The following is a 22,827-nucleotide window of genomic DNA, read 5'->3' as shown; positions in this document are numbered from 1 at the left end:
AAAGTATTTAATAATAATAGAAGTAATCCTTTAGGTAAATGTTAATGTGGATCATTAAAGTCTGACTAAGTTTAAGTCTAGACACTTATTGACACAAACAGCCCCAATCACATTTAAAAAGTAAACATGACACACTGCAAAGAAAACATGTGATGCAGTGCCCATCATTGGAAATTTATTGTCTTGGAAATATTGGTTCTTCCCCATAAATAGCTTTGAGTCTTTTTAACATGGCGTGGCGCTTGAGCTTTGACACAGGAGGCGAGGCAATCGCTAAATTATACGACTTATGAGTTATGACTATCTGTGCAAGCATTTGGGCCATGCATAAAATAGATGCAGAGCAGGCCAACACTGCTGTCCGCCACTGGGTGAGTGTATCGAATATGAATCACAGAATATGAGCAAACTCCAGCAGGGCAGCAAAATTCAAAGGCAGAAAGGAAAAAATTAAGTTATTAAGTTTAGGGCGCAGCTCTGTTGCTATAAACACTGCAACGCTTGATTTGTGTCTACCTCTTGTCAGACTCAGTTTTGGTAGTCAGGTGGCAGTTAGGGCTTGGCCCTATGCTGTCAGATTTAGCTCTTAAATTGTCCTCCTGCTGGTAAAAGGGTGAACTGTCACTATAATGGCAAATGATGATGTTTTTCTCACACTTTTTCTGTCAGAGAATAATCAAAAGTCAATGTGCAGTAAATAAAGTTTTATAATGCTTCATAATAAAGTGTTGTAATAATTTGTGTCATATTTACATCATATTAATTTATTTTGTGAATGCACAGAGAATTGCAGTTGTGGCTGTATATAGTTTGTCATAATAAAGGTAAAGAAAGGAACACAGGGAAATCAGTCTTACCATAGGCAACATATAAAGATTGCTTACTGCCATACTCTGTGTGCAAGCTAAATTCCAAAGCAAGAGTAAGTCCCCACAGAGGTCACAGAGTGAGCGCATCGGCAGCACATGCTACAGCACATGCCTATCTTCTATTATAAATCTGACTGGTGTTGGATGTTGGAGGGGACTTGAATTGATCATCCCCTCCCTGAAACGCCAGCTGTTTGGCAAGCAGTTCCTGCGGGACGGCAAAACTTCAGCCGAAGGGTCTCAGTGCCGACAGATGAGGAGATTAACATGAGAGCAGTCAGATGGTGATCCCGCAGGACGTTGGGAGCTCGGGCGAACATGCTGGAGAACCAGGAGAAGGCTGAACGGACAAATTCATCCCATCGAGCTTAAAGGCAGGAAAGACGGAAACATGCCTCCGCTCTTCAAGATCTTACATGAGCTGGGAAAGGCCTCGGCTTGCCAGCTCAGACCACAAAGATCCTTCACTGTCAGACTTAAGACTTCTCAAGTTCAGTTGAGCTGTCAGCAGCTGACTTGAAACAGACACCCCAGCATGACACTTAGAGATCATACTCCTTTCTAAAACAGGCAAGAGGGGACTTGGAGGGCATAAAGATTTGGAGCAAAGCGTAATAGACCTGCATCTAACAGTACATCAGATTTAGAGTTTAATTAGTCACCAAAACCTTGTGCAACATCCTCTGATATTAGAGTATTAACATCCCACTTTCAAACAATGGCTACTCTCAGCACTGTACAAGTACAAGGCCTGAGCTGCAGGCAGTTTGAGGCATTAGACATGGTGGATGTTTTGGAGACACTGGGTGCTCTCTTGCCCCAATGAACCTGACAGGCAGCTGGAGGGTGGTTATTCACTGTGACATTATTGGCTAGAGGACCATGTGACCTCGGATGAGGCGCTCGGAGGAAACAACCTCAAGCTAGAGGCAGCCAATCAAGCAGCAAGCTCTGGAGTAGCTACAGGGTGTCCAACTGCATAGAAAACAAATCTCACAGAATCTCGTCTTGGAAGTGGAGGCCTTCATGTCTGTTTATTGCGCTTGGCATGGACTTCACTTCGCACGATGTAGTTTGCGGTGGTGTCAAACTGGATTGAATTTAAGAAAATGGAAAAAAATGTTTCTGTTACTTAGCCTAGCCCACTGACTAAAACAAGGTTGTTCAATGATGCACAATGAGGCAAAACATTATGACCACTGACAGATGAAGTGAGTAACACTAATCGTCTCTTCATCACTGACCCGTTAGTGGGAAGGATACAATATGCAGTAAGTGAACATTTTTTCCTCAAAGTTGATGTGTTACAAGCAGGAAGAAAGAGCAAACCTAAGGATTTGACTGTTTTACCAAGGCCAAATTGTGATTGTGGCTAGGCGACTGGGTCAGAAAATCTACAGGCTCACTGGTGCACGCGGGGAGTGAAGACTGTCCTGTGTGGTCTGATCCAACAGACAAGTTGGTTTAGCTCATATTACTGAAGACGTTAATGCTGGTTCTAATAGAAAGAATAAACACAATGGTGTCCCCTATTCACCACTGCAACAACGTTAGCATTAGCACTGGACCACAACAAGGAGTTTTAAGTGTTGACTTACAGATTCCCCCGGAACTCAATCCAATCGAGCATCTGTGGGTCAGACCTATGGTGGCCCCACCTTGCAACTTACGGGACTTAAAGGATCTGCTGCTGACATCTTGGTGCAGATACCACAGCACACCTTAAGGAGTGTAGAGGAGTGTCCATGCCTATACAGGTTAAGGCAGCAGCCTTAGTCAGGTGGTCATAATGTCATGCCTGATGGGTGAATAAACATTATGCATTTATATTCCCCTTTGAGTAAAATCCTCCCTTTTAGAAATTTAACAACTACAAGGCCTGCTCTACATGGCTGCATATACATCAAATTACTAAGTGCATTTACAAATACAATGTGTGATAAAATTCATAATAAAATAAACAAAATCCACTGCTTGTTTTTTTCTGCCGAGAGAATCTTAGTGTAAGGATTCACCTGCATCAACTGCCACGCGATTTATGGCCGCGGTGCTGCCGAGGAACAGATAGAGCCACAATGTCTTTAAGTACACCTGCTTTTTTACCCCCTTCTCTGATGCAGAGGCAAGGCCACATCTCTATCTCCTGCCGAGATCCAGACAGATATTGTCACACAACCTTATCTCAGAAATTGATGGCCATTTCACCTCCTCCTTTTTCATTTCAGTAAAAATGATTCGCCTTCGTCTTTAACCACCTCTGAAGGACACAGTGACATTTTGGCGAGATATTAACTAAAGTTTTGCTCTCAGTTCTCCTTTTATTGTCCAACAGGAGGAAATATGGAAGCATGTTAAAAATCCTTGAAGAAAAATGCAAATTCATGCTACAACTGCAGAAAAGGAGATTTTAAAAAAAACCTACAGAGTCACTTATGTGATACAGAAAATGACTTTTATTCTCATGTTAATGTCTCAACATACAAATCACATTCTTTTTAATAAAAGAAAAGTTCAATCAGTACCTGGCATCTAGACTTTCTCTAAAAATACAACCACTTCACGTTGTATCCCTCTCTCTAACATACGCTATCTACGCAGAAAAATAGTAACATTACAGTTTTTGCTTTTGCTTACTCTTTTAGCCCAATAGTCAAACTTGTGGACCAAATTTGAAAAACTGTGCAAGAATAGATCCCTTTTTAATAATTCTTTGAGAAGAAATGATCCTTTTGTTTCTCTAATAAAGAATAAAAGGCCATCAATGAAATGTAAGGAACTGATGCGATACATACAAACATGAATAAGTTACAGTAGGAATTATAGTACCTATTCATAGTCTGCTGGAAACCTAGGAACAGTTACATGTTTAAGGTTCACAGATTAACAAGTGCAAAACAGGAATAAAAGGATAAAGTTGCCTTAGTGGATTTTGGCACAATAAGATACAGGATATGATTTTTGAGGAAGGGCAGAATATATTTTTGTCAATATTTTTTGCCTCCTGTATAAAAAAAACCCCCAAAACAATTAAATAACAATGAAAAGTCACTAACATTTAAACGGATCAGAGGAAAATCCTTTAAGATATTACCCTGCAAAGTTTGCTTCATAGTGTCTCCATTAATGAGTACATTGATAAGTGACTGACAACCAACCACGAAAAACAAAAATAGATTTAAAAACAAAAAAAAAAAAAACATGCTAATACCTGCTAAGACATGACTTGACCGCCAGACGTTCCTAGGTGTTTGACCTAGTGAAAATACATGTAATATATATTTATATATAGATATATATATATTTGTTTTTCAGATGTATCTGCATACTGTATATGGTATACTCTATAATGTTGTTAAATATATGTTAAAGAGATAGAATGATAGTTACACAGTGGTCTGTCTAGCCCTGGAGTGCATTCTGAGGAGTTAACCCGTTGGCCGACGCTCCAAACCTCACCATTGTCATTGTCGCTCTACACTGCACTGGTCTCAAATCGGCCCTTAAATCATCTAAATCCACGACGGGTGAAGTGACACATCGGATCTCGAAGAAAAAAAGTTCTAGCTAAGTGACCAAGGGCTGGTTTCAGATCAGGCTTCTTCTCCGAAGGCACTTCCGAAAGGCCCACAAACTGTCCACACGCCCAGCTACTACATAAACACAATGCATAGAGCAAACATCCGAGCTTGTTTTGCGTTTTCCCGGCTGTCACTGCTGGCAGTCAGCTTCAGAAGAGACCATGGCTACATACTTCAAGAGGTTTGATGTTTTGCATTTTTTTTCCTTTTTTTTTTCTCTGTGTGATGAAACACCGTGCGGCATGTGATGTCCGATATCCTGGCGTTCCAATTCTATAGCATTGTATCTAGCCCAACAACCGGGATTCAGCTCAGTTGAAATTTGACAATTTCAGTTACAATTGTGAACAACAGTCTCAGTGTTGCGTTGTCACACACTCACACGCAGAAAATACAATTAGTTGTCAGTCGTCATCAAAATTGGTGCATATTCGTAGGGAAGCCACAAAAGCCATTTAGGACACGGGCGGGTCACGGGTGGCTGAACTTCATTAGTGTTAAGGTTTGTGTACATGAAGGGGAGGGACACGCATTCAAGCTATATATTGAACACCAACAGTCAGACTTGTCTTTTGACTGTAAACAGACGCTTACAATGCAGCATTACAGACACACCACCAGAAACCCTTGGGGAAGACTGAATGAACGTCGATATCCAGTGCTACCAACCTGCTCCAGAGTACATCAGAAATAAAGGAGGCTCTGATTATAAACCATAACAAAGACAAAATAAAAAAATATCAATAATTTACACAACTAGCTCACTGTAGTGTACCTATTGGTATAGTGTGAAGGGGTTAATTAGTGTTTGGGGAATGGAGGTGAAAGCCGAGGCTTGCTGTAGTGGCAGCCAGTCTCCTCTAGGGGCAGCCGAGCGGAGTCCACAGGACTTTACTTTGTTCTTGATCAACTATAGTCATGATCTGAGTGCAAATGTAAGGAAGCGTGCCACCTTGGACAATACCTGAAAAGAAAAGATCACATGTTAAGAGCCAAGGGGAAAAGATGAAATCATCTGTATCGATTTATATTTTTTAATTGGGCGATGGCGTTCGAACCTGTGAAGAATTTGCTGTACTCCTGCTCAATCTTCTGTGCACTTTCAAACTGCTCCTTGGAATGTTTTTGAGATACTTTGTCCCGCAGATAAATCGGATCTTTCTGCTCCCTGTGGTAAAATAAGGAGACACTCATTCAGATTAGAGCTCGTGAATAAAAACACCAGCGGCCACCTATCTTTACTACATTTCTCCCACTATCCATTTTCCATTCAGACCCGATAATACAGATAAAACTGACATATGTCCCCTCAGATTTAGAATTCACTTGTTATGTATTATGCAAAGGAAAGAAATCTCTTCAGAAAATCTGTACTGAGTATTACAAATTAGTCATTTTTGAATACAGTCTCAGATGAATCCTAGCAAACATATAATAATACCAAGTGGAGCAGGGATACAGCACTTGCATTGAGTGTGTACTTCAAAAAAAAAAAAAGAGACAGAGAGAGGAAAAAAACAGGCATGTTTCACCAGCTGTTAAGGATTATGCAAGTGTGTGTGTGTGTCTGAGTGGGGTGCTTTGACAGACGCGCCAAAGGGTTCATGGTGGGATGGAGAGTGTGAAGGCTTATCCTGCTCTATTCACCCATCCATCCATCCAACAAACACACACAGAGGGGATGCCACAGTACCAGGACATCCCCCATCATCGTTCTGTCCCAATTTGCGTTTTACGAATCCTTACTTGATCTGCTTGGCGTTTTTGTAACGGACGAAGACGACGATCGGATAAATGTGAACGCTGTGCAGTCTTTCAATGGCGTGCGGGGCGATGTCGAGCAAACAGTGGCAGCCCTGAAAAAACAAAACAAAAAAATTGCTTCAACTCACAGACATCATGCTTTTTTTTTTATTCTTCCGGTATCTAAGGTTGAAAAGCTGCTACAATGATGGCTTATCTTGAGAAAATGCGAGAGGGATTAGAGGCTGGCAGAAGTCACTCCGTCCCTCCGTGATACAATCTGACGAGAAAGAAAAGCGCTGACTAATACCTTATCTGTGATTTCTTTTATGGACGCAACAGTGGTCACATCAAAATGTCCGCTCCTGCGCTTGTAGTCGATGAAGAGGCAGTCTTTGACGCCCCGCTCGATGGCTTGCTGGGAGGCCTTCATCACCTCTGCAGAGATAACAGAAAGATGGCGAGAGTAAAGAAAACTTCCACAAAGAGTGGATATTCCTCGAAGCAGAAGCTTTCAATGCAGTAGCACCCAACTAAAACTGACAAACACCTGGATAAACTCACCCAGTACACATCTGCAGAACTTCCCAGGAGATTCTTTCACCAGCATCTCCTTGACGGGGTCGGTGAGTGGCCCGAGGAGGAGAACCGGTCTGGGAGAGGCGCACTCCACCTTCTGCACGCGCTGGTATGCTAGGCTCACACAGTCTGAGGAAAAGAAACACAAAGGTCCGTCAAAGAGCAAAGATTTTAATGGTGCGTTTTGATGCTTCCTGTTATTTTTTTTTTGCATTTCCATATAAATAATCTTAAAATTTCTCCTCACCATCGAGGAAGGGGATGGAATCTGTGCTGATGGTGTCCAGAGCCACCATCTCTTTGCTGTCTTTGGAGCTACTGCGTTTGTGTTTCTGTTTCCTCCTGAAGAAGGATCGGCGGGCCGCCGCAGAGAGGGTCTTACCGGAATCTTCCTTCATTTCGGTCACACTGTGTCGCCGGTAAAACTCTTGGTCCATCCTGGATCACACACACACACACACATTTGGAGATTTTATATTAGAGGATACAAACACCCATGTAGTGATCCACGCGTGTTGTGTGGCCAAATAACAAGAAAAATCATTTATTCCAGTTTTCCAAAGATGTCAAAAGTTTTGGGTTAGCCATATAGTTCTAAGGCATGCAATATTTTAAATGTGTATTTATCAATTTACTGTTACCTACTGAATGCAAAAATGCAAACATTTCTTTTCGGTGCTTGTAAGAAGAGGACAAGAGGCCCAAGTAAAAACAGACAGAGCAAAACAAAAGGAAGAGAAGTGACACATGATTCCTTAAATTGTAGCAGTACGACACAGATTGTTGTCGCAGCTGTTGCGCTGCATTCTGCACTCACATGTACTTGCTGGGGATCTGCCCCCTCTGGATCTGCTGTGCGTTCTCATCTAGCTGCCAGGCCATCCAGGTCCCGAAGCTGCCCTTTGGTAAAGACTCATCCACGTACAGGATGTCATCCTTCTTAAAACTGAGGTCCCCCTCGGCCTCCCCCACCCGGTCGTAAAGTGCTCTGGAGGGAGGGAGAGAGACAAAGATAGATGGGGAGTCATGAGGAGCGGGGCAGGACGAAAGGAGCATAAAGTCGACAAAGCCGAGGAGGAGGTGAGATGATAAGATAGGCACGGGGAGGACTAGACATGGGACGAGTATGGAGAGAGTTTATCCATCGACAGTACAGGCCTCGCTCGCCTACTGTTGGAGCCTCATAAGTCATTCCTGAGCAGCCTATCTGTGACAGCCAGACAAGCTGAGTGTATTTACTGCAGATGACATCACTAGCCCACTTGCCTATATGACAAGTGACTGCGGCAGCTGCTGCAACAAACCCGGAAGGAACAGACGTTAAAACGTGACTATTTTAGAGCCTCATTTTCCATTCGAACACAGAGTAAGTTCAAACAACCCCGAGAACTCAAATGGATGCATCTGGTGTATCGTGAGTAGATTAGATAGCCGACACACAGAGGGTCTGGGATGTAATTGGCTGGATGAGAAAGAGTCCAGCTCATCCATGGGGCTCTCTGCTAATGGCGGTGTATATAGCTGGATGGGAAGAGGGATGAGGCTGCTTGAGAGAACTTGTTGGGACGTGCACGTACCTAATATAAAAGCCATCTCCTGGAACATCTTTGACCATGCTGAAGTCATCAGGTCGATGCTGCACCTTTAACGTGACCGTCTCCGCAGGCTTCAGCATCTCCACGTACACCTCTTCTGCCGTCTTATTCTTCATATTCACCGAGTTATACTGAAAGAGGAGAATGAAAACAAGAAGTGGAGGGGGGTGGGGGACGGTAAGTTATGTGCACATCACAAAAAAAAATAAATAAGAAAAACCCAGCGTGTGGAGGTGGAGAAATTTGACAAGTGTTTATAGTCGTCTGTGAATTAATTTCCTCTGCCTGTGAAGGGGTCCAGTAGTAAATAGCTACATTTCCTCCAAGCTTTCAGCTGTATTAAAGTGTCGCAGTATTGATTTCTGCCATGTATGGGGGAAGAAAATAAACAGGGCGGGAGATTGAAGGACAGAGCGACGCTGTGCAGCCCGATGGCAAAGCTGCGCGGCAATTCGGAGAGCAGGCTCTTTGTGGAGGAGAGCTAAAGTGGGAGCATGCCAGGAATCGTCTATTATGAGTTTGCGGCGCTCTGGATAAATTACAGACGTGGAGGGAGAGAGAACACAGACGAGGAGGGGATCAATGAAAAACAATGACAGGCTGGAAAACAGAAATGCCAGAACCTTCTGGCGGCGCTGGAGTCTGAAGCAACAACAGCGCGCAAAGCTTTTTAGAGATTTGGGAGACGGCAACTTTGAGATCATTTCAAAAACTGGTATTATACCTACAGATGTTTTTTTCACTGTTCAACAAATATTCACAGCTTCACATGAAACCGACTCCAAATCCCACTTAAAAAAATAAGCCAAGGGGAGGCAGACTTCAACATCTGAGGCTGGTCCTGAACGCATTTCATTGTGGCTGGTCAAAATGCATCCACTTTCCTCATCCTAAACACCATCCACTCAGATGCTTCCCCTGTTTTGTAGCATTTTCAGTACAAGTAAGTGGTATTTAGCGTTTATCAGCTCCAGCACATCTTTGGCTATGTGAATCTCAAGCTTAGGAACAAACTGCGTTCATACCTCCAGAATGAGGTCCCCAGCAAGAAGCCCGTCGGCCCCTCTGGCAGGACTGTCCTCATCCAGACTCTCTATGTAGACGCCGCGTAGGTTCCCTCCGCAAAGCGTGACGCCCACTTCCACGCCCGGCCTGCGCACCATCACAAGCCGAGGCTCACCCACCTTCCTGCTGCCCTCAGACGGCATTCTGGAGAACGGTGTTTAAGAGTCAGTCACGATGCGTCATTCTTCTTATACACATATATATATGTCGATTATTAATCGGTGGGTACCTGACGAAATTTTGAGGGCTTGTAGTGGGCGTGGTCTGCTTGGAGGAGGGGGTGAGCGTGCCCTCGTCCTGTTCGCTGAGTGTATCGATGGCGGAGTGATTGTCCGGAGTGGCGGCCCCGCTCCCCTGAGGAGTCGACTGAGTACTGACCGGCTCCAGACGGGAGCTGCAGAGGGGAGGAGAAAAATGCAGTAATGCATGAAAGTAACACAAGATGCTGTTCAGTAAAGCAAAGGGCCAGACGGAACAGGTGAGTCTGTTAAAGTCTAGAAATAGTATGATCCTGTTCTTTGCCCCAGAAAGTCAAAACTTAAACCAAGACCAGTTTTTCATGAGCAGCTAAGTCTATTAATTTAACTTACACCGACTCAATTTACATGCAATGAAAAAATGTATATGTTTTTGGGAAAAACATGAATACAACCACACATCCTCTTCCATGCATAGTGAGAATATTTAAAAGGTGAACAGCTACACCGTTAATTACATCTTCACACTGAGCACCTGGTGAAACAATGGTGATTCCTTCTAGTACAGTCAGCTAAAAAAAAAAAAAAAAAGTGCAAGGTAATGCAAATGTATCATCTGGACTCACTGCACTCATTCTGCTGGAATTGAATTAGGAATAAGCCGATCAGAAAACCCAGGGTTCAGAATGAAACCCGACCCCACACATACACCGATAAAAACCATTCTTCACGAAAACAAAACAAAACAAACAAAACACAGCGTTACCTGGAGCGAGAGTGATTGCCCAGCTGGTACATGTGCGGGTTGTACTGGGCCATGATGGTGATGGTGTCACACTGCTGGCCGATAATGAGGCGAGCCTGCTGCTCCGTAGCGTTCCGCAAGTTGATGCCATTATACTGATAAAGGAGGAAAAGTGTGATTCGGGAGAGAATTTTGGGGGAGATGATGTTATTAAGAGAACGAGAAGATGTGATATGAGCCTGGTCTATTCAAGGCTTTAAGTCATTAGTAGCACTTGGTGGAGAAGATACTCATGAGGGCTGACAGGGGATTATCTCCCCTACATGAATATAAATGAGAAGCCACATTCCATGTTCTATAAAGACAACCATTACTTTCCACACATTTTTGGTCTATTTGCAATTCAGCAATGCTGAAGCATGGTTAGTTACTCTTATGTAAACCCACTAATGCATGCGATTGTGACTTAATCTACATGGTGCACACACATACGCCATCAAAATCGCTGCAAAGAGGACACCATCTTGATACCACTAGGGTGAACATCTGCACTCATTCTTACTGAGCTTAAGAGTTCGAAATATGAGAAATAAACATGTCGAGCCTATTCATGTCTTACTTTAAAAGAAGAGATTAAGAAGAGATTTTTTGATGTGAATCGGGTGCATTGTTTGGTAAGTGCCACTTAGATCATAGCGTGGTTATTTAAAGAGGCGTGATGAGCTTTGGCACCGTTAAAGGGTCTCTTCAGTACCACGTAGCAGTGACATCTAATAGAATAACCCTAACCCTGACGTAAAAAAAACAAAAAAAAAAACATTATGACTCAGACTTGTAACAACTGTATCATCTACAAGTACTGCAGACGCACACTTTATGACTTTGCAGCAGATTTTCTGCTCTGCAATTATTTTAAATGGAGTGAAAACACAATTTATACATTTATGCATTTCAGCAAGTGTTAAAACACGGGGAATGGTGACAGCACTAAGGCAAACGGTGTTCCAGAAAGTGAGGATGTAGAATAAATGCAAAGTAGGTAGCATGTTGTCCTGTAGTGTCAGAATGTTGTTAGTGGGGGGTGGGCTTTGGGTCCTATGGGTTGAGGGGAGGGGACTCTGTGGATCATCCCACAGGTACTTGTTCATGTTGGGATCTAGTGAATTTGGAGGCCAGGTCAACAGCTTGTCCTGTCAGCAGTCATAATGTTGTGGCTGATCGGTGTGTTTATATTTGTATAGTGTTATCTGTACCAGTCACAGGCTTCTGATTCAGACTGCTTGGAGCTATAACCCTCTCGACGTAAAGTAGGTTGCACGTACCTCCAGTAACTGGTCTCCATACTCCAACCCCGCCTGGTGGGCGATGCTGCCGCCTGTAACTTTAGAGACGAAGATCCCTCCATTCTCGCCGCTGACAATGGAGATGCCCAGAGGCTCTGCACCTTTGTGAACGATGACATTACGAGGTTCCTCCAAGTACGGTCTGCAGGGAAAGGGGTGTTTGCGTTAATGAACAGCATCAAAAGGCAGAGCAGCAGCAGGACACCACACAGAGGTAGACGGGGGGAAAAGGTGATGTGGCATTTTCACGGCTGGGCTGACTCATTTATTTACAGCTCTGGGGAGTTTTACTATTCTTATCCGAAATTCATGGTTTAAATTATAAATACTCTCAATAGGAGATCAAAGTTAGGTTTGAATCTGGGTTTAAAAATCCTCCCCCCCCAGGCCTGTAATGGATCATCTCTCCGGAGTGCCACTTTATGCCCAGCTTCCAGAAGAGAAACTGGACTGGCTGAGAGTACAGAGACACCATGTCCACATTGAAAGCACAGGCAAGTGAAACCCCTGCATGAACTTTGTGTCTTCATAACAAGGTGGCTTCGGACACGGCTCACAATTTCATGAAGGAAGATAAGAGGGAATGGATTAGCAGCCAGAGACCAGGGTAAACAGTGGTGGTGTACAAACATGACCATGACCCAGAAGCTTGAGGCCAAATAATAATACCGTTGCGTAACATACATACTGCAGACTAAAGGGTGACTTGGCTCAAGGCCAAAATGCACACATGCAAATCGACCATGTCATCATCATAGAGCATGGACACTGCATGCACCATAGGAGGTTAAAGTGTTTTTTTTCCGACATGGAGGGAGACATGTGCAGGCATATAAACAACAGTGAACCTTTGAAGTTCACCAAGTGTGGCTAATTGCGTCTTTTTTTTGTGTGTTGCTTCCTAAGGCAGAAATCATACTGTTGCATGCAAACAAACAGCAATCTCAAAATTAGACCACTTTGTTGGGGTAGAAGAACACGGAAGACGTTTTGCATTCCATACAGTGCACCTAACTGCACGATAATATTCCGTTCCCCTTTGTGATCCGCCCAACCGCACGAAAACGTGTGAACTCGGGGGAAGGAGGGAGGGTGGGGGCATTCCCTTTGTCTGTAGCACTGTGTGGGAGAACAAACCTGAGGCTCCTGAGAGAGGAGAACCTCGGCCTTGCAGCCAGAGGAATCCTTAGAAAAGAGCGATTACGGTAAAGAGATCTGGAAGCGGAAAGTGGCAGAGAGGCGGGAGGAAGATAAAGGGGAGAATGGAGGACAGATATAATATACATAGACAGCAACAATGCAATAGGCTGAGAGGTGTTGGCAGTACAACATGGGACAGGAACGTCGGAGAATGAAATTCCTACAAAATGGCGCATCACTCCTCCTTCTTCGGAAACCACTAGGAAGGCTTCCATGAAATTATTCAGAATTTTAATAAGGGATTGCGCAACTCTGACCGTGACAGACCTGTTGCCTAGCGACGACTTTTGAAATAACCTAGGAAGATGAATAAGGGCAGACGTAGGCCATGTTGTACCCTTTTTAAAAAAAAAAAAAAAAGACGCATCTGTAACCTAAACCATTTGTATATTTTTCACATTCAGTCGCAGTGCTGCTGTTACAACGGTTTCCCTCACAGGATCAGTAAAGTATATCTATCAATTTAATCAGTATCTCCATCCTTTAAAAAAAGACCATGCAGACCAACAGGTGCTAGTGACAATTAACTGATTAATACTCTGATTAACACATGATAGGAAGATTCAGTTGTGTCAGTGCGCTGCCTTTCAACATTTGTTTGGCTGTGAACATCCCTTTCCATCGTACCTGTCTTTCCTGCGTTCCCCTATGGGCACGGGGCTGACGGAGATCCGGGGCAAAGTGGAAATGGAGCCTTGCGATTGGCTGCTAGCGAACGAGGAAGTCTCCAGATTGAGCGGCGACTGCGGAGGTGTGATGAGGCTGGGGCTGCTACACTCGGAGTGCGAGAGGGAACCTGGATCCAGAGAAAGAGCGGACGATGAGGGTAACAAGATTAAGGTGACATTTAAATCTCACATGAAGACCAACTTCTAGAACAGACATGGAGATCCGACAGCAAATGCATCAGCGACCAGTGGTGCATTATCCACACTGGGGAAGTTTTTAAAAGATTTCTGCATCTCAGGATGAAATTTATGTGGTGCAAGTTTTCCCTTCCGCCCACGGTGAGAAGCCTCAATATAAAGTTTTATTAAATATTGATCTTTACACCTCAGCTAACCAGACGTAGGGAACAGTACGAAGAAGAAAAGGAATAAAAAAAAAACGTGGCTAGACCTGCTACCGTGCAGTTTGATCTGAGGGGCTTTGATGAGCGTTTTTATTATTGAGCACAGTACCTCTGTCTGACCCCAGCATGGAGCGAGGGTAGCGTGGAGTGGAGGGGATCTTGATCCTCTCTGTGCGGTACTGAACGTTATTGGAAGAACCTGGCAGAGGAACGACATACAGGAGTGAATGCACAATGTTCAAAAAGAGAAAAGGGGCGTCGGGTCTGCGACCTTCATGCTTGCGTGCGTGCGTGCGTGTCAGACTGACCGAGTCGAGCGCCGGAGGGCAGTGAATTTGTACCGTGTGAAGCTCTGCTGCTGCGTGACGATGAGGATTCGGAGTAGTCGCTTGTGCGCTTCTGCTGGCTCAAGTCCAGGCTCAGACGACCCTGGTGTTGTGGGCTGCACAGACAAAAAAAAAAACAAAACGAAAAAAAAACATCCCTATGTCATAATTGTGCCCACAAATGCTTAGGAGTGCCATCCCGACATATTTTTACATTTCAGAGTTAATTAAACTGATGGGCTGAGCTGAATCGCAACCACCGCACCATGTTGGGGCGAAACAACAGGAGGAAATTTAATTATGTGATTTTGCCTTTGGGAAATGCGCCAACATAAAATAATTACTCAACATAACAGGCACAATTAGAAACACCGAGCAACCAGTCGAAGAAGCCTCAACGTAAAACTCAAACGAAAATGAAACGGGGGTAACCTGGTGTGGGTGTGCTGGTGACAAATCTGGGATGCGACCGACGGACAGTTGCTGGTGTGGACGCGGTGACTGCGCACAGTGTACACTGGGTTCCTCATCACGGCCGTCACAGCGGGGCAAGGAGAAAGCCCCCGGTGGGCTGAATCTGGCCGCACACACACAAGCCCCCCCACGTTAGACATGTTAGAGAGAGCGGAGTCGGGGATCATTGCAGAGAGCGCGGGTTTATGCAACATTTGAGCAACTTACTCGGAGGTAGGGTACCGTTGTAGACCGTGGGGACGAAGCCGACGCTGTGTCTGTGAGAGCGGCTCGGGGAGGAACGCAGCATGTCCCTGGGCTCAGGCGAATGCTCGTCGTTAGAGTAGCTCTGTGATGAATGACAGAAACGAAACGGTTACACTTTTCCCCGCGGGGTAACAAAATAACATCACGTCTGGGGAGAAATGATCTACCCTTCACTGGAGACAAGAGCCATATGAGAAAACGCGAACATCCCACAAGTGTAAAATGAACATTTATTCCCCGCTGCATGCTCCTGTGTGTTTCAGGGCCTTAAGCTGTAGCTGGTCATGGTTGCCTGAGACCCAGGCACTGACTCAGCTCTTGGGCTCGCTGGCTGAACCAGTGCTGAGGCATCCATCACTCTGACACGCTGGCAAGGAGGCAAGCCCCAGAGGCTTAACTCTGATGGGGCTGTAAATTCTATTATAAAATGGATCACTTTGGCCCACTGGGATGATTTGATTTGAAATGTCCCATTTTGAATTTTTCTCAAACGTATATTTTTTCTTTATTATAGAAGCTCCTAATCAAAACTACCTTGGGTTGATGAATGAAGTGGGGGAAAAAAATGACATTTCACAGGGGGAACTTGGCACCACACGGGGCCTCTCGATCCACTTCCAGGGCCCTAAACGAACTCACTTGGAAGGTGGGAAGGGTGATGGTCTGGGGGGTCATCCTGCGTCGAAGGGCGGGGGCGGACTTCGGCCGCGGCCTCTTCACCTCCGGCTCTTCCCCTCTGGTTCGACCGATGTCCTCATCGCACGACTTCCTTGAGGTAAGGACCTTGCCGTCCAGAAAGTAGTGGTTTCCGTTCCTGTCTCGTTCTCGCTCGCTCCTCTCTCTGCTCTCTCCCGCTGCCATGGAGACGGCGGCCTCTCCCTTGCCGTCCGAGGTGATTGTGCAGTCAGAGGCAGAGCTGCTTTGATGTTTGTGTTTGAATTTAAAGGAGTCACTGCGAGTGGGTGGGGTCGGGGGGGTTGGGGTGGGTGTGGAAGAGGAGGAGAGGGACTCTGTCTTTGAAGGCTGTGGGGAGTGGGAAGCTGCAGCAGCTACGGCTGCGATCTGATTGGCTGCCATGTATTCCATCTTAGAGGAAGGTGTTTCAGGGCGTTTGAAAGTGTCTGGATCGAAGATGGACTTCCTCTGCTTGGGTGATTTATAGATGGAGAGTTGAGTGGCTGCCGTCACTGGACTGGTGTTATCCGGGGCAACCGACATACCACCCACCATCATCTTGGGCCACGTACCTCCACTGTGCTTCTTCTCCAGGGTCGTCTCCATTGACATGCAGTCCGAGGGAGAAACGGGCTCAAAAGGCAGGGATGAAGGCGCCTTCGTGTACGGACAGCACTCCTGGAAAGCGCTTGGCCCGTAGCGGCCGGACCCCAAGTCTGAGGCTGGTCGGAGGCTGGTGGCGTGGAGGGAGCCCGTGGAGAACGGCTTGCCCATGTCGCCATACACATCATCGGGCTCGGCCCTGAGCTTCCTCCTGTCCCCAGGGATACTGCTTGTGCTAGCACTGCCGACGTCGGGGCAGAAGATGTCCGTCTGCGTGGAGCTGTTGTGTTTGAGGTTGCGGCTGTTCCGGGAGTGAACCTCCGACAGGTGAACGCGCCCGTTGGTCTTCTCCGATGACTCGCGCAGGCTCTCAAAGATGTTCTGGCCTGACGTGCTGTGAGGGAAAAACTGTGGGACAAGAACAGATAAGGAAATGAGTGAGACAAATATAAAATATATATGAAATAGAAATGCGTCAGTTAAAGTGGAAAAACTGCAGAGGAAGAGTTTCAGAGAGAGAAAATGTGCAGAATGTGAGACAAGTACTGTCCCACCTTCATGAGAGAGAGGCTGATGGAGTCCCTGCAATTCCTCAACAGAGCCTCACACTCCGTCACAGACTTGTTATCCAAAGCGATTCCATTTATCTGGGGAGCAGAGCAAGAAATAAAGACACATTCTTTGGCAGAATGCACATCGAGTCTTTTTTTGGTGTTCCTCTTACTTGTGTGCACATTTCTTGGGTGTAATTATTGTCAAAGCAGATGCACATCTACAAACACACACAGGTGACACGTCCCCGCAACATGAGAGGCTCTAAGATGTGTCTCACGCTGCTGCAGTGTGGAAACCACAGGAAATCTAGGCCATCCCCCCTTTTTTTTTTTTTGTCTGAAGAACCCTCGCGCAGCAAACCGCACATTTCCATCACGATTGACTCGACCTGAGAGGAATCCTTTTCTAAAAACGGTCACATATATTATGGCTGAGGCTGAACGTAGCAAAAGTTCAGGCAACAACTTTCAGATTTAATCTAGAACAGGTCCGCAGGGAAAAAGAAACGGTCACCTCCCAGCTATTCAGTTGCATGCCATGAATATTTCACCGCCAATTCAGCACTTTGAACTCTTTCTTGCAAACACAATTAAGCATTTAATAAGTCGCACATAACCCGATACACCGATGCGCAAGGGTGAGAGAGAGAAGATACACTTCCACGATTTAAATCTTGTAAGGCATCGCGTGTACTTAACATTACTAACAGTGGTTGCAACGGAGCTATCACTTGGCAACGCAGAGGAGACTGCTGTGGTTTTAACTAACATTACACTTCTGACTGCTACTTTCTATCTCTTTCAGTGACGTAGAGCCGCGGTTTTTCCATTCTGTCACCAATGTGTCCCTCCAATTACTTTAAGTGTATGCATACTGTACCTGTGTATCCCGAGACGCCTTCAACTAGCTCTCTACGGCTGCAAAAATCGAATAAAACGCGGAGACTTTCTTCCTTCCACGTCACTTATACTCTACCAAATCCCACCTTATCTGGGTTTGGAGTGTGCAAATGGATCAAGGACTGGATTACAAAGCCAGAGAAATCCGTGTGAACTGCAGTGTGGTGGAAGTGGAGGAAAGAAAAAAAAGAAATAAAAATAAAATGAAAGCCGACGATAGCTTACAGCAATCAGCCTGTCGCCGACCGTGAGCGAGCCCTCTCTGGCTGCTGGACTTCCCTGCACAATGGCAGTCACAAACACCCCACTTTCCAGGCCGATGCCGCTGTCTGGGGCACAGGAGAGAAAATCGGGTTATAAATGAGACAATATGCAGTAATGGCGCTTTGGAGAAAAGGCGAGCTGAGTGAGAGGCGGCGGCTCCTCCATCTGGGCTGATACCTTTGTGTCCCACCAGATTGATGTGAACAGGAGTGACGAGCCTTCCTCCGAGAGATTTCCTCCTTCGTACCACCATGTTTATCAGCCCTCCTCCGTTAATGACGGCCTTGACCACCTGCTTCCTGTCCTTATTGGTCAAGTCCATGTCATTAATCTTCAGCAACCAATCATTCACTCTGAAAGCATAAGAGAAAGGTAGAAGGTTGATGAATATGAGAAACTTCCAGGAAGTTACGGGCTTGCTCCGTGAAGGTGGCTCATACCTTAACCTTCCATCTGCGATACTTCCTTTGTCCACCCTTGTAACAAATATCCCACAATCTCCTGGTAAATACGGATCATTTACCCCCTCAGCGATATCAAACCCAAGTGCCTTCAAATCCATGTCCTCCTGTAAAGGCAGCAGCGTAAGCGTCAGTCAACACACTCTGAAAAGCTTATTTCATCACATTTTGGCAGCCCTTAGAGAACTGCTGGAAACGAGCAAATCACTCTCAGCAATAAGAACTGAGTGCTGCTTTTACCCTGTCTTTCTCGAACTCCACCACCTCCGTCTCCCACTCCAGGGAGTCCGTGTCGATGGCCGAGTCGTGAGAGCTGTGAGCCATTAGCTGACAGAACCGGGCCTCCTTCTCCAGCTGGCTCTCCATCTTCTCCCTTAACAAAGGAAGACATCACAGACTGAGTCAAAGGTCAGACGCCTCAGGATGGATGAGGCTGATACAACAGAGAGAAGGCACAACACCAGTCCGCAGACTCTTTTACACCGAAAGTCCTGCTGTTTGGAATAAACCAAATACAGCCCGGATTTAAGAGGATAAAACAGAAACGTTTAAACATAAAGATGACACCTGACATCCTTCCCCAGACTTAAAAACAACCTCCATTTCGGGGGTTTAGGGAATCAAATTTATATTTATTCAGAAGAGATCTAAAAGTAGACGACACACAAGGCCCCACTGTCAGTAAGATATATGGCGTCCTAACTGAGGCATGCCTTGAGGGTAGCAGTGACATTAAAACCCCAATCGTACATTGTTCTTTACAGAGGATAGAGGAAGACACGAACAAAGTCACTGTACAATGCGCACTCTATGTAGGGTAGACATCCCAGCTTTGGGAATATGCAAGAGAGAACTGGTTAAGGTGAAACTGGAGACAGGTCCAGCATCATAAAGCACGGCTGATTATGGTGAATAAAAATCTTTGCATGCAGGTCTCAAAAACGGATGTAATACACACTTTAGCCACCAGAGGGAGCCCATCGCACAGCGGGAAATTGGGCTCGGAGTGAGAGGGAGACAAAATGTGCACGAGTGTTCAAAACACTGTCGCTTTCCGGGATTAAGTTTTAATCTGTGTGTGGAAATGTTGCCAGAAATACAACCGAGCCGCACGATGCCTCCAAAGGCAGAAGATCACAGCTTATCCCCTGCCAGGCCACACACAGAGTACAACTGTTTACAGAGCAAAAGACGATACAACAGAGGCCATATTGCAGTGGACATGGCGTAATGTAAAAGGTTTTTCCATGGATTGCTCACGAGTTTATTTTTCCCTTTTATTAAATCGTTGCAAGGGAGTTGGACCGCAAATCTGCCAGTGGGGCAGGGGTGAAGACATGCAGCAAGACTGTTTACTATCATGTCTGTGATTATGACAAAAAGGCGGCTTTGGAAGACTCACTTTAGTTCTTTAACCTCTCGCAGCGTATCGTTCTTCTGTTTCCTCATATCATCCAAATTCCGCAGGGCATCGGCCAGGTCGCTGACCGCCCGGTCCCTTTCTCGGCGCAGGTTATCACACAGAGTCCTGGGCAGAGACGGATAATGTGAGAATAAAGGATGGAGCGTATTCGCAGGAGCACACATTAGCTCTTATCAGGAACTGAGAAACAAGGAACTGACCTTATGCTCTCCCTCTCCGCCACTATTTTGTCCCTCTCTTGGAAGGCCCAGTCCCTTCGACATTTGGCCACCTCAGCCTCCTGTGTGGCCTCCTTCAGTTCCTGGGACATGGCCTCATACTGTTTCCTCAGCACCTCGATCTCCTTGTTGGCTCGTTCCATGTCCAGGGTAGCGGAGTCTTGTTTCTAGGGACATTGAGGAGACCTTCAGCTTGTAAAATGCGGCATAATGTGTTTGCGTTTGTCTTTTAGCTTTGTGCAACATGCAGAGGGACTTCTGAGAAGGACGTTTAGTGGGCTGTGAGAGGAGGGTGAGGAGTTTCCTTTTTTAGGTTTTGACTCATCGCTGCCAAATCTGGTCCAACTAGTAGAGTCTGAGAGTTGGTTGCTGCCACTCAGCCTCGCTACATTTACTTCCACTGGCCACCGGGGAAAACAAAAACTACAAAACATTGACATAAAACAACAATTCTGCTGATTGCAGCTGGTGTAATCCTGAACTTTGCCTCTTTTTTTTTTTTTAATCCATGGAGATTTTATAACTAAGTTTCCTAGAGCCTTGAAAAGTGATCTCAATATCCTTGGATTTAGTGGGGATAGGGAGGCTAAATGTGCATGTGCAATGGGCCATAAAATGAGAAAGCAAGCCTGGGATCTAGAATATTTTTATTTATTTATTATTTTTTTTAGCTTGTGTGCAATGCAATTTTCCTTTAACCGCGGGCATGCCACCTTAGAGTGTGGGATTCTTTTTTCCTAAATACATCCAGGAGTTGAGGTATTGCTATATGTATTCATCAAGAGAGATGAATTAGGAATAGATGGATTTTAGTGTTTTGATTGTGTGTCTGGATAAAGAAGTCCAATCTGTACCTAAGACGCCAAATTTATACCGTCAGCACTTCTTGATACATTTATGTTACGTTTGCCAAGCACAAGAAGGAGTAGGAGTTTGGGAGTAAGCCTGAGAAGTACTTGGCTAGCTTACTTAGGATTTGATTCACAGGCCATCGCACTTGTAAAAGATGAGACAAGCAGAGGGTCTGAGTGAAGACGCGAACACATCTTTCACGGGATTTATGTAGGAGCGGTGTGTATTTACTTGTCTGGCTTGATAGTACTCTCGGAGCAGCTGATCCCTTTGAATGATGGCTTCCGTCCTCTCCTTGCGGGCCACGTCCCTCTCCTCCCGGACCGTCTCGATGTCCTTGCAGGCCTGGCTCAGCTCCTTCTGGGCCTCGGCTTTGTCCTTCACCTCGTGGCAGTACTTCTCCAGCAGTTCATTCCTCTCACAGATGGCCCTGTCACGATCCACCAGGGACGAGTTCAGCTCCTGTCCCGCAACAAAAGCAGGGAAAGATGAAATGGGGGCATCTCAACAGCGCGAGTCAAGAATGTGACATGAGTGCAGGCTCCGCTATTAGATATAAATCCGTTCGCGTTTCTCAACAGAACGTTCGGAAATCTTCTTTTGTGTGGTGTCCAGGGTGAAAATACCCATTGATCCACCGACAGAGTGGATAAATGACGGGGATAAAACCGTCCCAAGGCATGGACGGAATCACCAACAAACCAACAGGTTCATAATATATTATCAGAGGACATAGTTTAAACTAATGCGTGTTTTTTTCTGCTTTGAAGGACACGGTGAAAGTACATCTGGATCATCTGTCAGGGAGAGTTCAACCTTTTACTCTGTGATTCAATCCAATTTTAGTTATGTAACAAATCATATGTCATCTCAAGGTCAGGATGTTGCTGCTGTTCCCTCAATGATACTGCAGAGAGAAACCCCCCTGAGCCAGAGCTTGGCAGCTGAAGGGAGGAGCAACTCCCGGTTGATTATTTATTATACGTTTTAATGTTATTCTAAAACTGTATACCAATACTGTATCTTTGGAAAGCAGATGAATACCTTAATGAGATTTTAATGATATGGCTAGAAGGGAGGATTAACTCCACTCAGGTACGTCTGAAGTGTGTAGAACAGGAGTGTCAAACACACGGCCTGTGGACCGAATCTGGCCAGGTACAGGGTACAGTCTGGGGGACGGGATGAATTGCAAATTGCAAAAGTTACACAGAAGACGTTAACTGTAATTTTTCAATGAAAGTGGCTGATATTCCTAATTTGTCCACTAGGGGCCGCACTGTTTTGTGCAGCCATAACACAACACAGAGACACAGAACCAAACTGTGGATGGCAGCATTGTGCCAAATTTCCATTTATTTTTCTTCAGAAATTTCAGGTTGTTAATAAAATGTTCTTGTAAAAGAATAATTAATTAAATGTAATCACTTTCATAATGTACTTCTACTTATTGGTACTAAAACGAAGAGAAGCGTTTGGAGCTATGGGTATTTATAGATTATTGTGCCGTTACGTTACTGGGTGTACATGGGCCCCCAAACCAAAATTAATTTGAGACCCCTGGTGTAGATGGAGTGAGGCTAGATGTTTCCTCTATTTTTAGGCTTGTCTAAGCTAAGCTAACCATTTTTTAGCATCAGCTTTGTATTTACTGTACAGATGTGAGAGCTTTCCATCCAAAAGCTTAGATGAAAAAGTGAAAAAAAGAGTACTATTTATTCTTTTTCTTTTTTTATGTCATGTCAGAGATCGTCATAAGCCACCGCCCATGTGCCTTAAACACAAGACAGAAGTTGGAATTGCTTTTTGGTCATCGGCTAACGTATTAGACCAATAAAGAGACTA

At 45.1% G+C, this 22,827-nt stretch overlaps 1 protein-coding gene across 3 annotated transcripts in view; it reads right to left on the bottom strand.

Annotated features, from left to right (window-relative positions):
* Positions 1 to 3,302: 3,302 nt before the first annotated feature.
* The window catches only part of dlg5a (discs, large homolog 5a (Drosophila)), a 36,571-nt gene continuing 17,046 nt past the window's right edge, over positions 3,303 to 22,827 (bottom strand). The window contains exons 8-34 of one of the 3 annotated variants that reach the window (XM_047603054.1): positions 21,214 to 21,444; positions 20,113 to 20,297; positions 19,892 to 20,017; positions 18,730 to 18,862; positions 18,469 to 18,596; positions 18,206 to 18,381; positions 17,990 to 18,093; positions 16,865 to 16,957; positions 15,672 to 16,718; positions 14,994 to 15,114; positions 14,745 to 14,889; positions 14,295 to 14,428; positions 14,096 to 14,185; positions 13,542 to 13,710; positions 12,852 to 12,929; positions 11,694 to 11,856; positions 10,393 to 10,526; positions 9,659 to 9,823; positions 9,390 to 9,573; positions 8,347 to 8,495; positions 7,587 to 7,757; positions 7,017 to 7,207; positions 6,755 to 6,898; positions 6,501 to 6,628; positions 6,194 to 6,303; positions 5,506 to 5,615; positions 3,303 to 5,411 (exon numbers count right to left, since the gene is read on the bottom strand). In XM_047603054.1, coding sequence (XP_047459010.1) covers positions 5,308 to 5,411; positions 5,506 to 5,615; positions 6,194 to 6,303; positions 6,501 to 6,628; positions 6,755 to 6,898; positions 7,017 to 7,207; positions 7,587 to 7,757; positions 8,347 to 8,495; positions 9,390 to 9,573; positions 9,659 to 9,823; positions 10,393 to 10,526; positions 11,694 to 11,856; positions 12,852 to 12,929; positions 13,542 to 13,710; positions 14,096 to 14,185; positions 14,295 to 14,428; positions 14,745 to 14,889; positions 14,994 to 15,114; positions 15,672 to 16,718; positions 16,865 to 16,957; positions 17,990 to 18,093; positions 18,206 to 18,381; positions 18,469 to 18,596; positions 18,730 to 18,862; positions 19,892 to 20,017; positions 20,113 to 20,297; positions 21,214 to 21,444 — 4,713 coding nt within the window. In that variant the 3' untranslated portion in view covers positions 3,303 to 5,307. The remainder of the gene's footprint in view (positions 5,412 to 5,505; positions 5,616 to 6,193; positions 6,304 to 6,500; positions 6,629 to 6,754; positions 6,899 to 7,016; positions 7,208 to 7,586; positions 7,758 to 8,346; positions 8,496 to 9,389; positions 9,574 to 9,658; positions 9,824 to 10,392; positions 10,527 to 11,693; positions 11,857 to 12,851; positions 12,930 to 13,541; positions 13,711 to 14,095; positions 14,186 to 14,294; positions 14,429 to 14,744; positions 14,890 to 14,993; positions 15,115 to 15,671; positions 16,719 to 16,864; positions 16,958 to 17,989; positions 18,094 to 18,205; positions 18,382 to 18,468; positions 18,597 to 18,729; positions 18,863 to 19,891; positions 20,018 to 20,112; positions 20,298 to 21,213; positions 21,445 to 22,827) is intronic. The other 2 variants (XM_047603055.1, XM_047603056.1) reach the window with 2 other exon arrangements.

Source organism: Mugil cephalus, chromosome 13 (genome assembly GCF_022458985.1).
Source record: "Mugil cephalus isolate CIBA_MC_2020 chromosome 13, CIBA_Mcephalus_1.1, whole genome shotgun sequence".
Classification (NCBI taxonomy): Eukaryota; Metazoa; Chordata; class Actinopteri; order Mugiliformes; family Mugilidae; genus Mugil; species Mugil cephalus.
The sequence above is the reverse complement of the archived record's forward strand: the minus strand, read 5'-3'. Positions and strand labels throughout refer to the sequence as shown.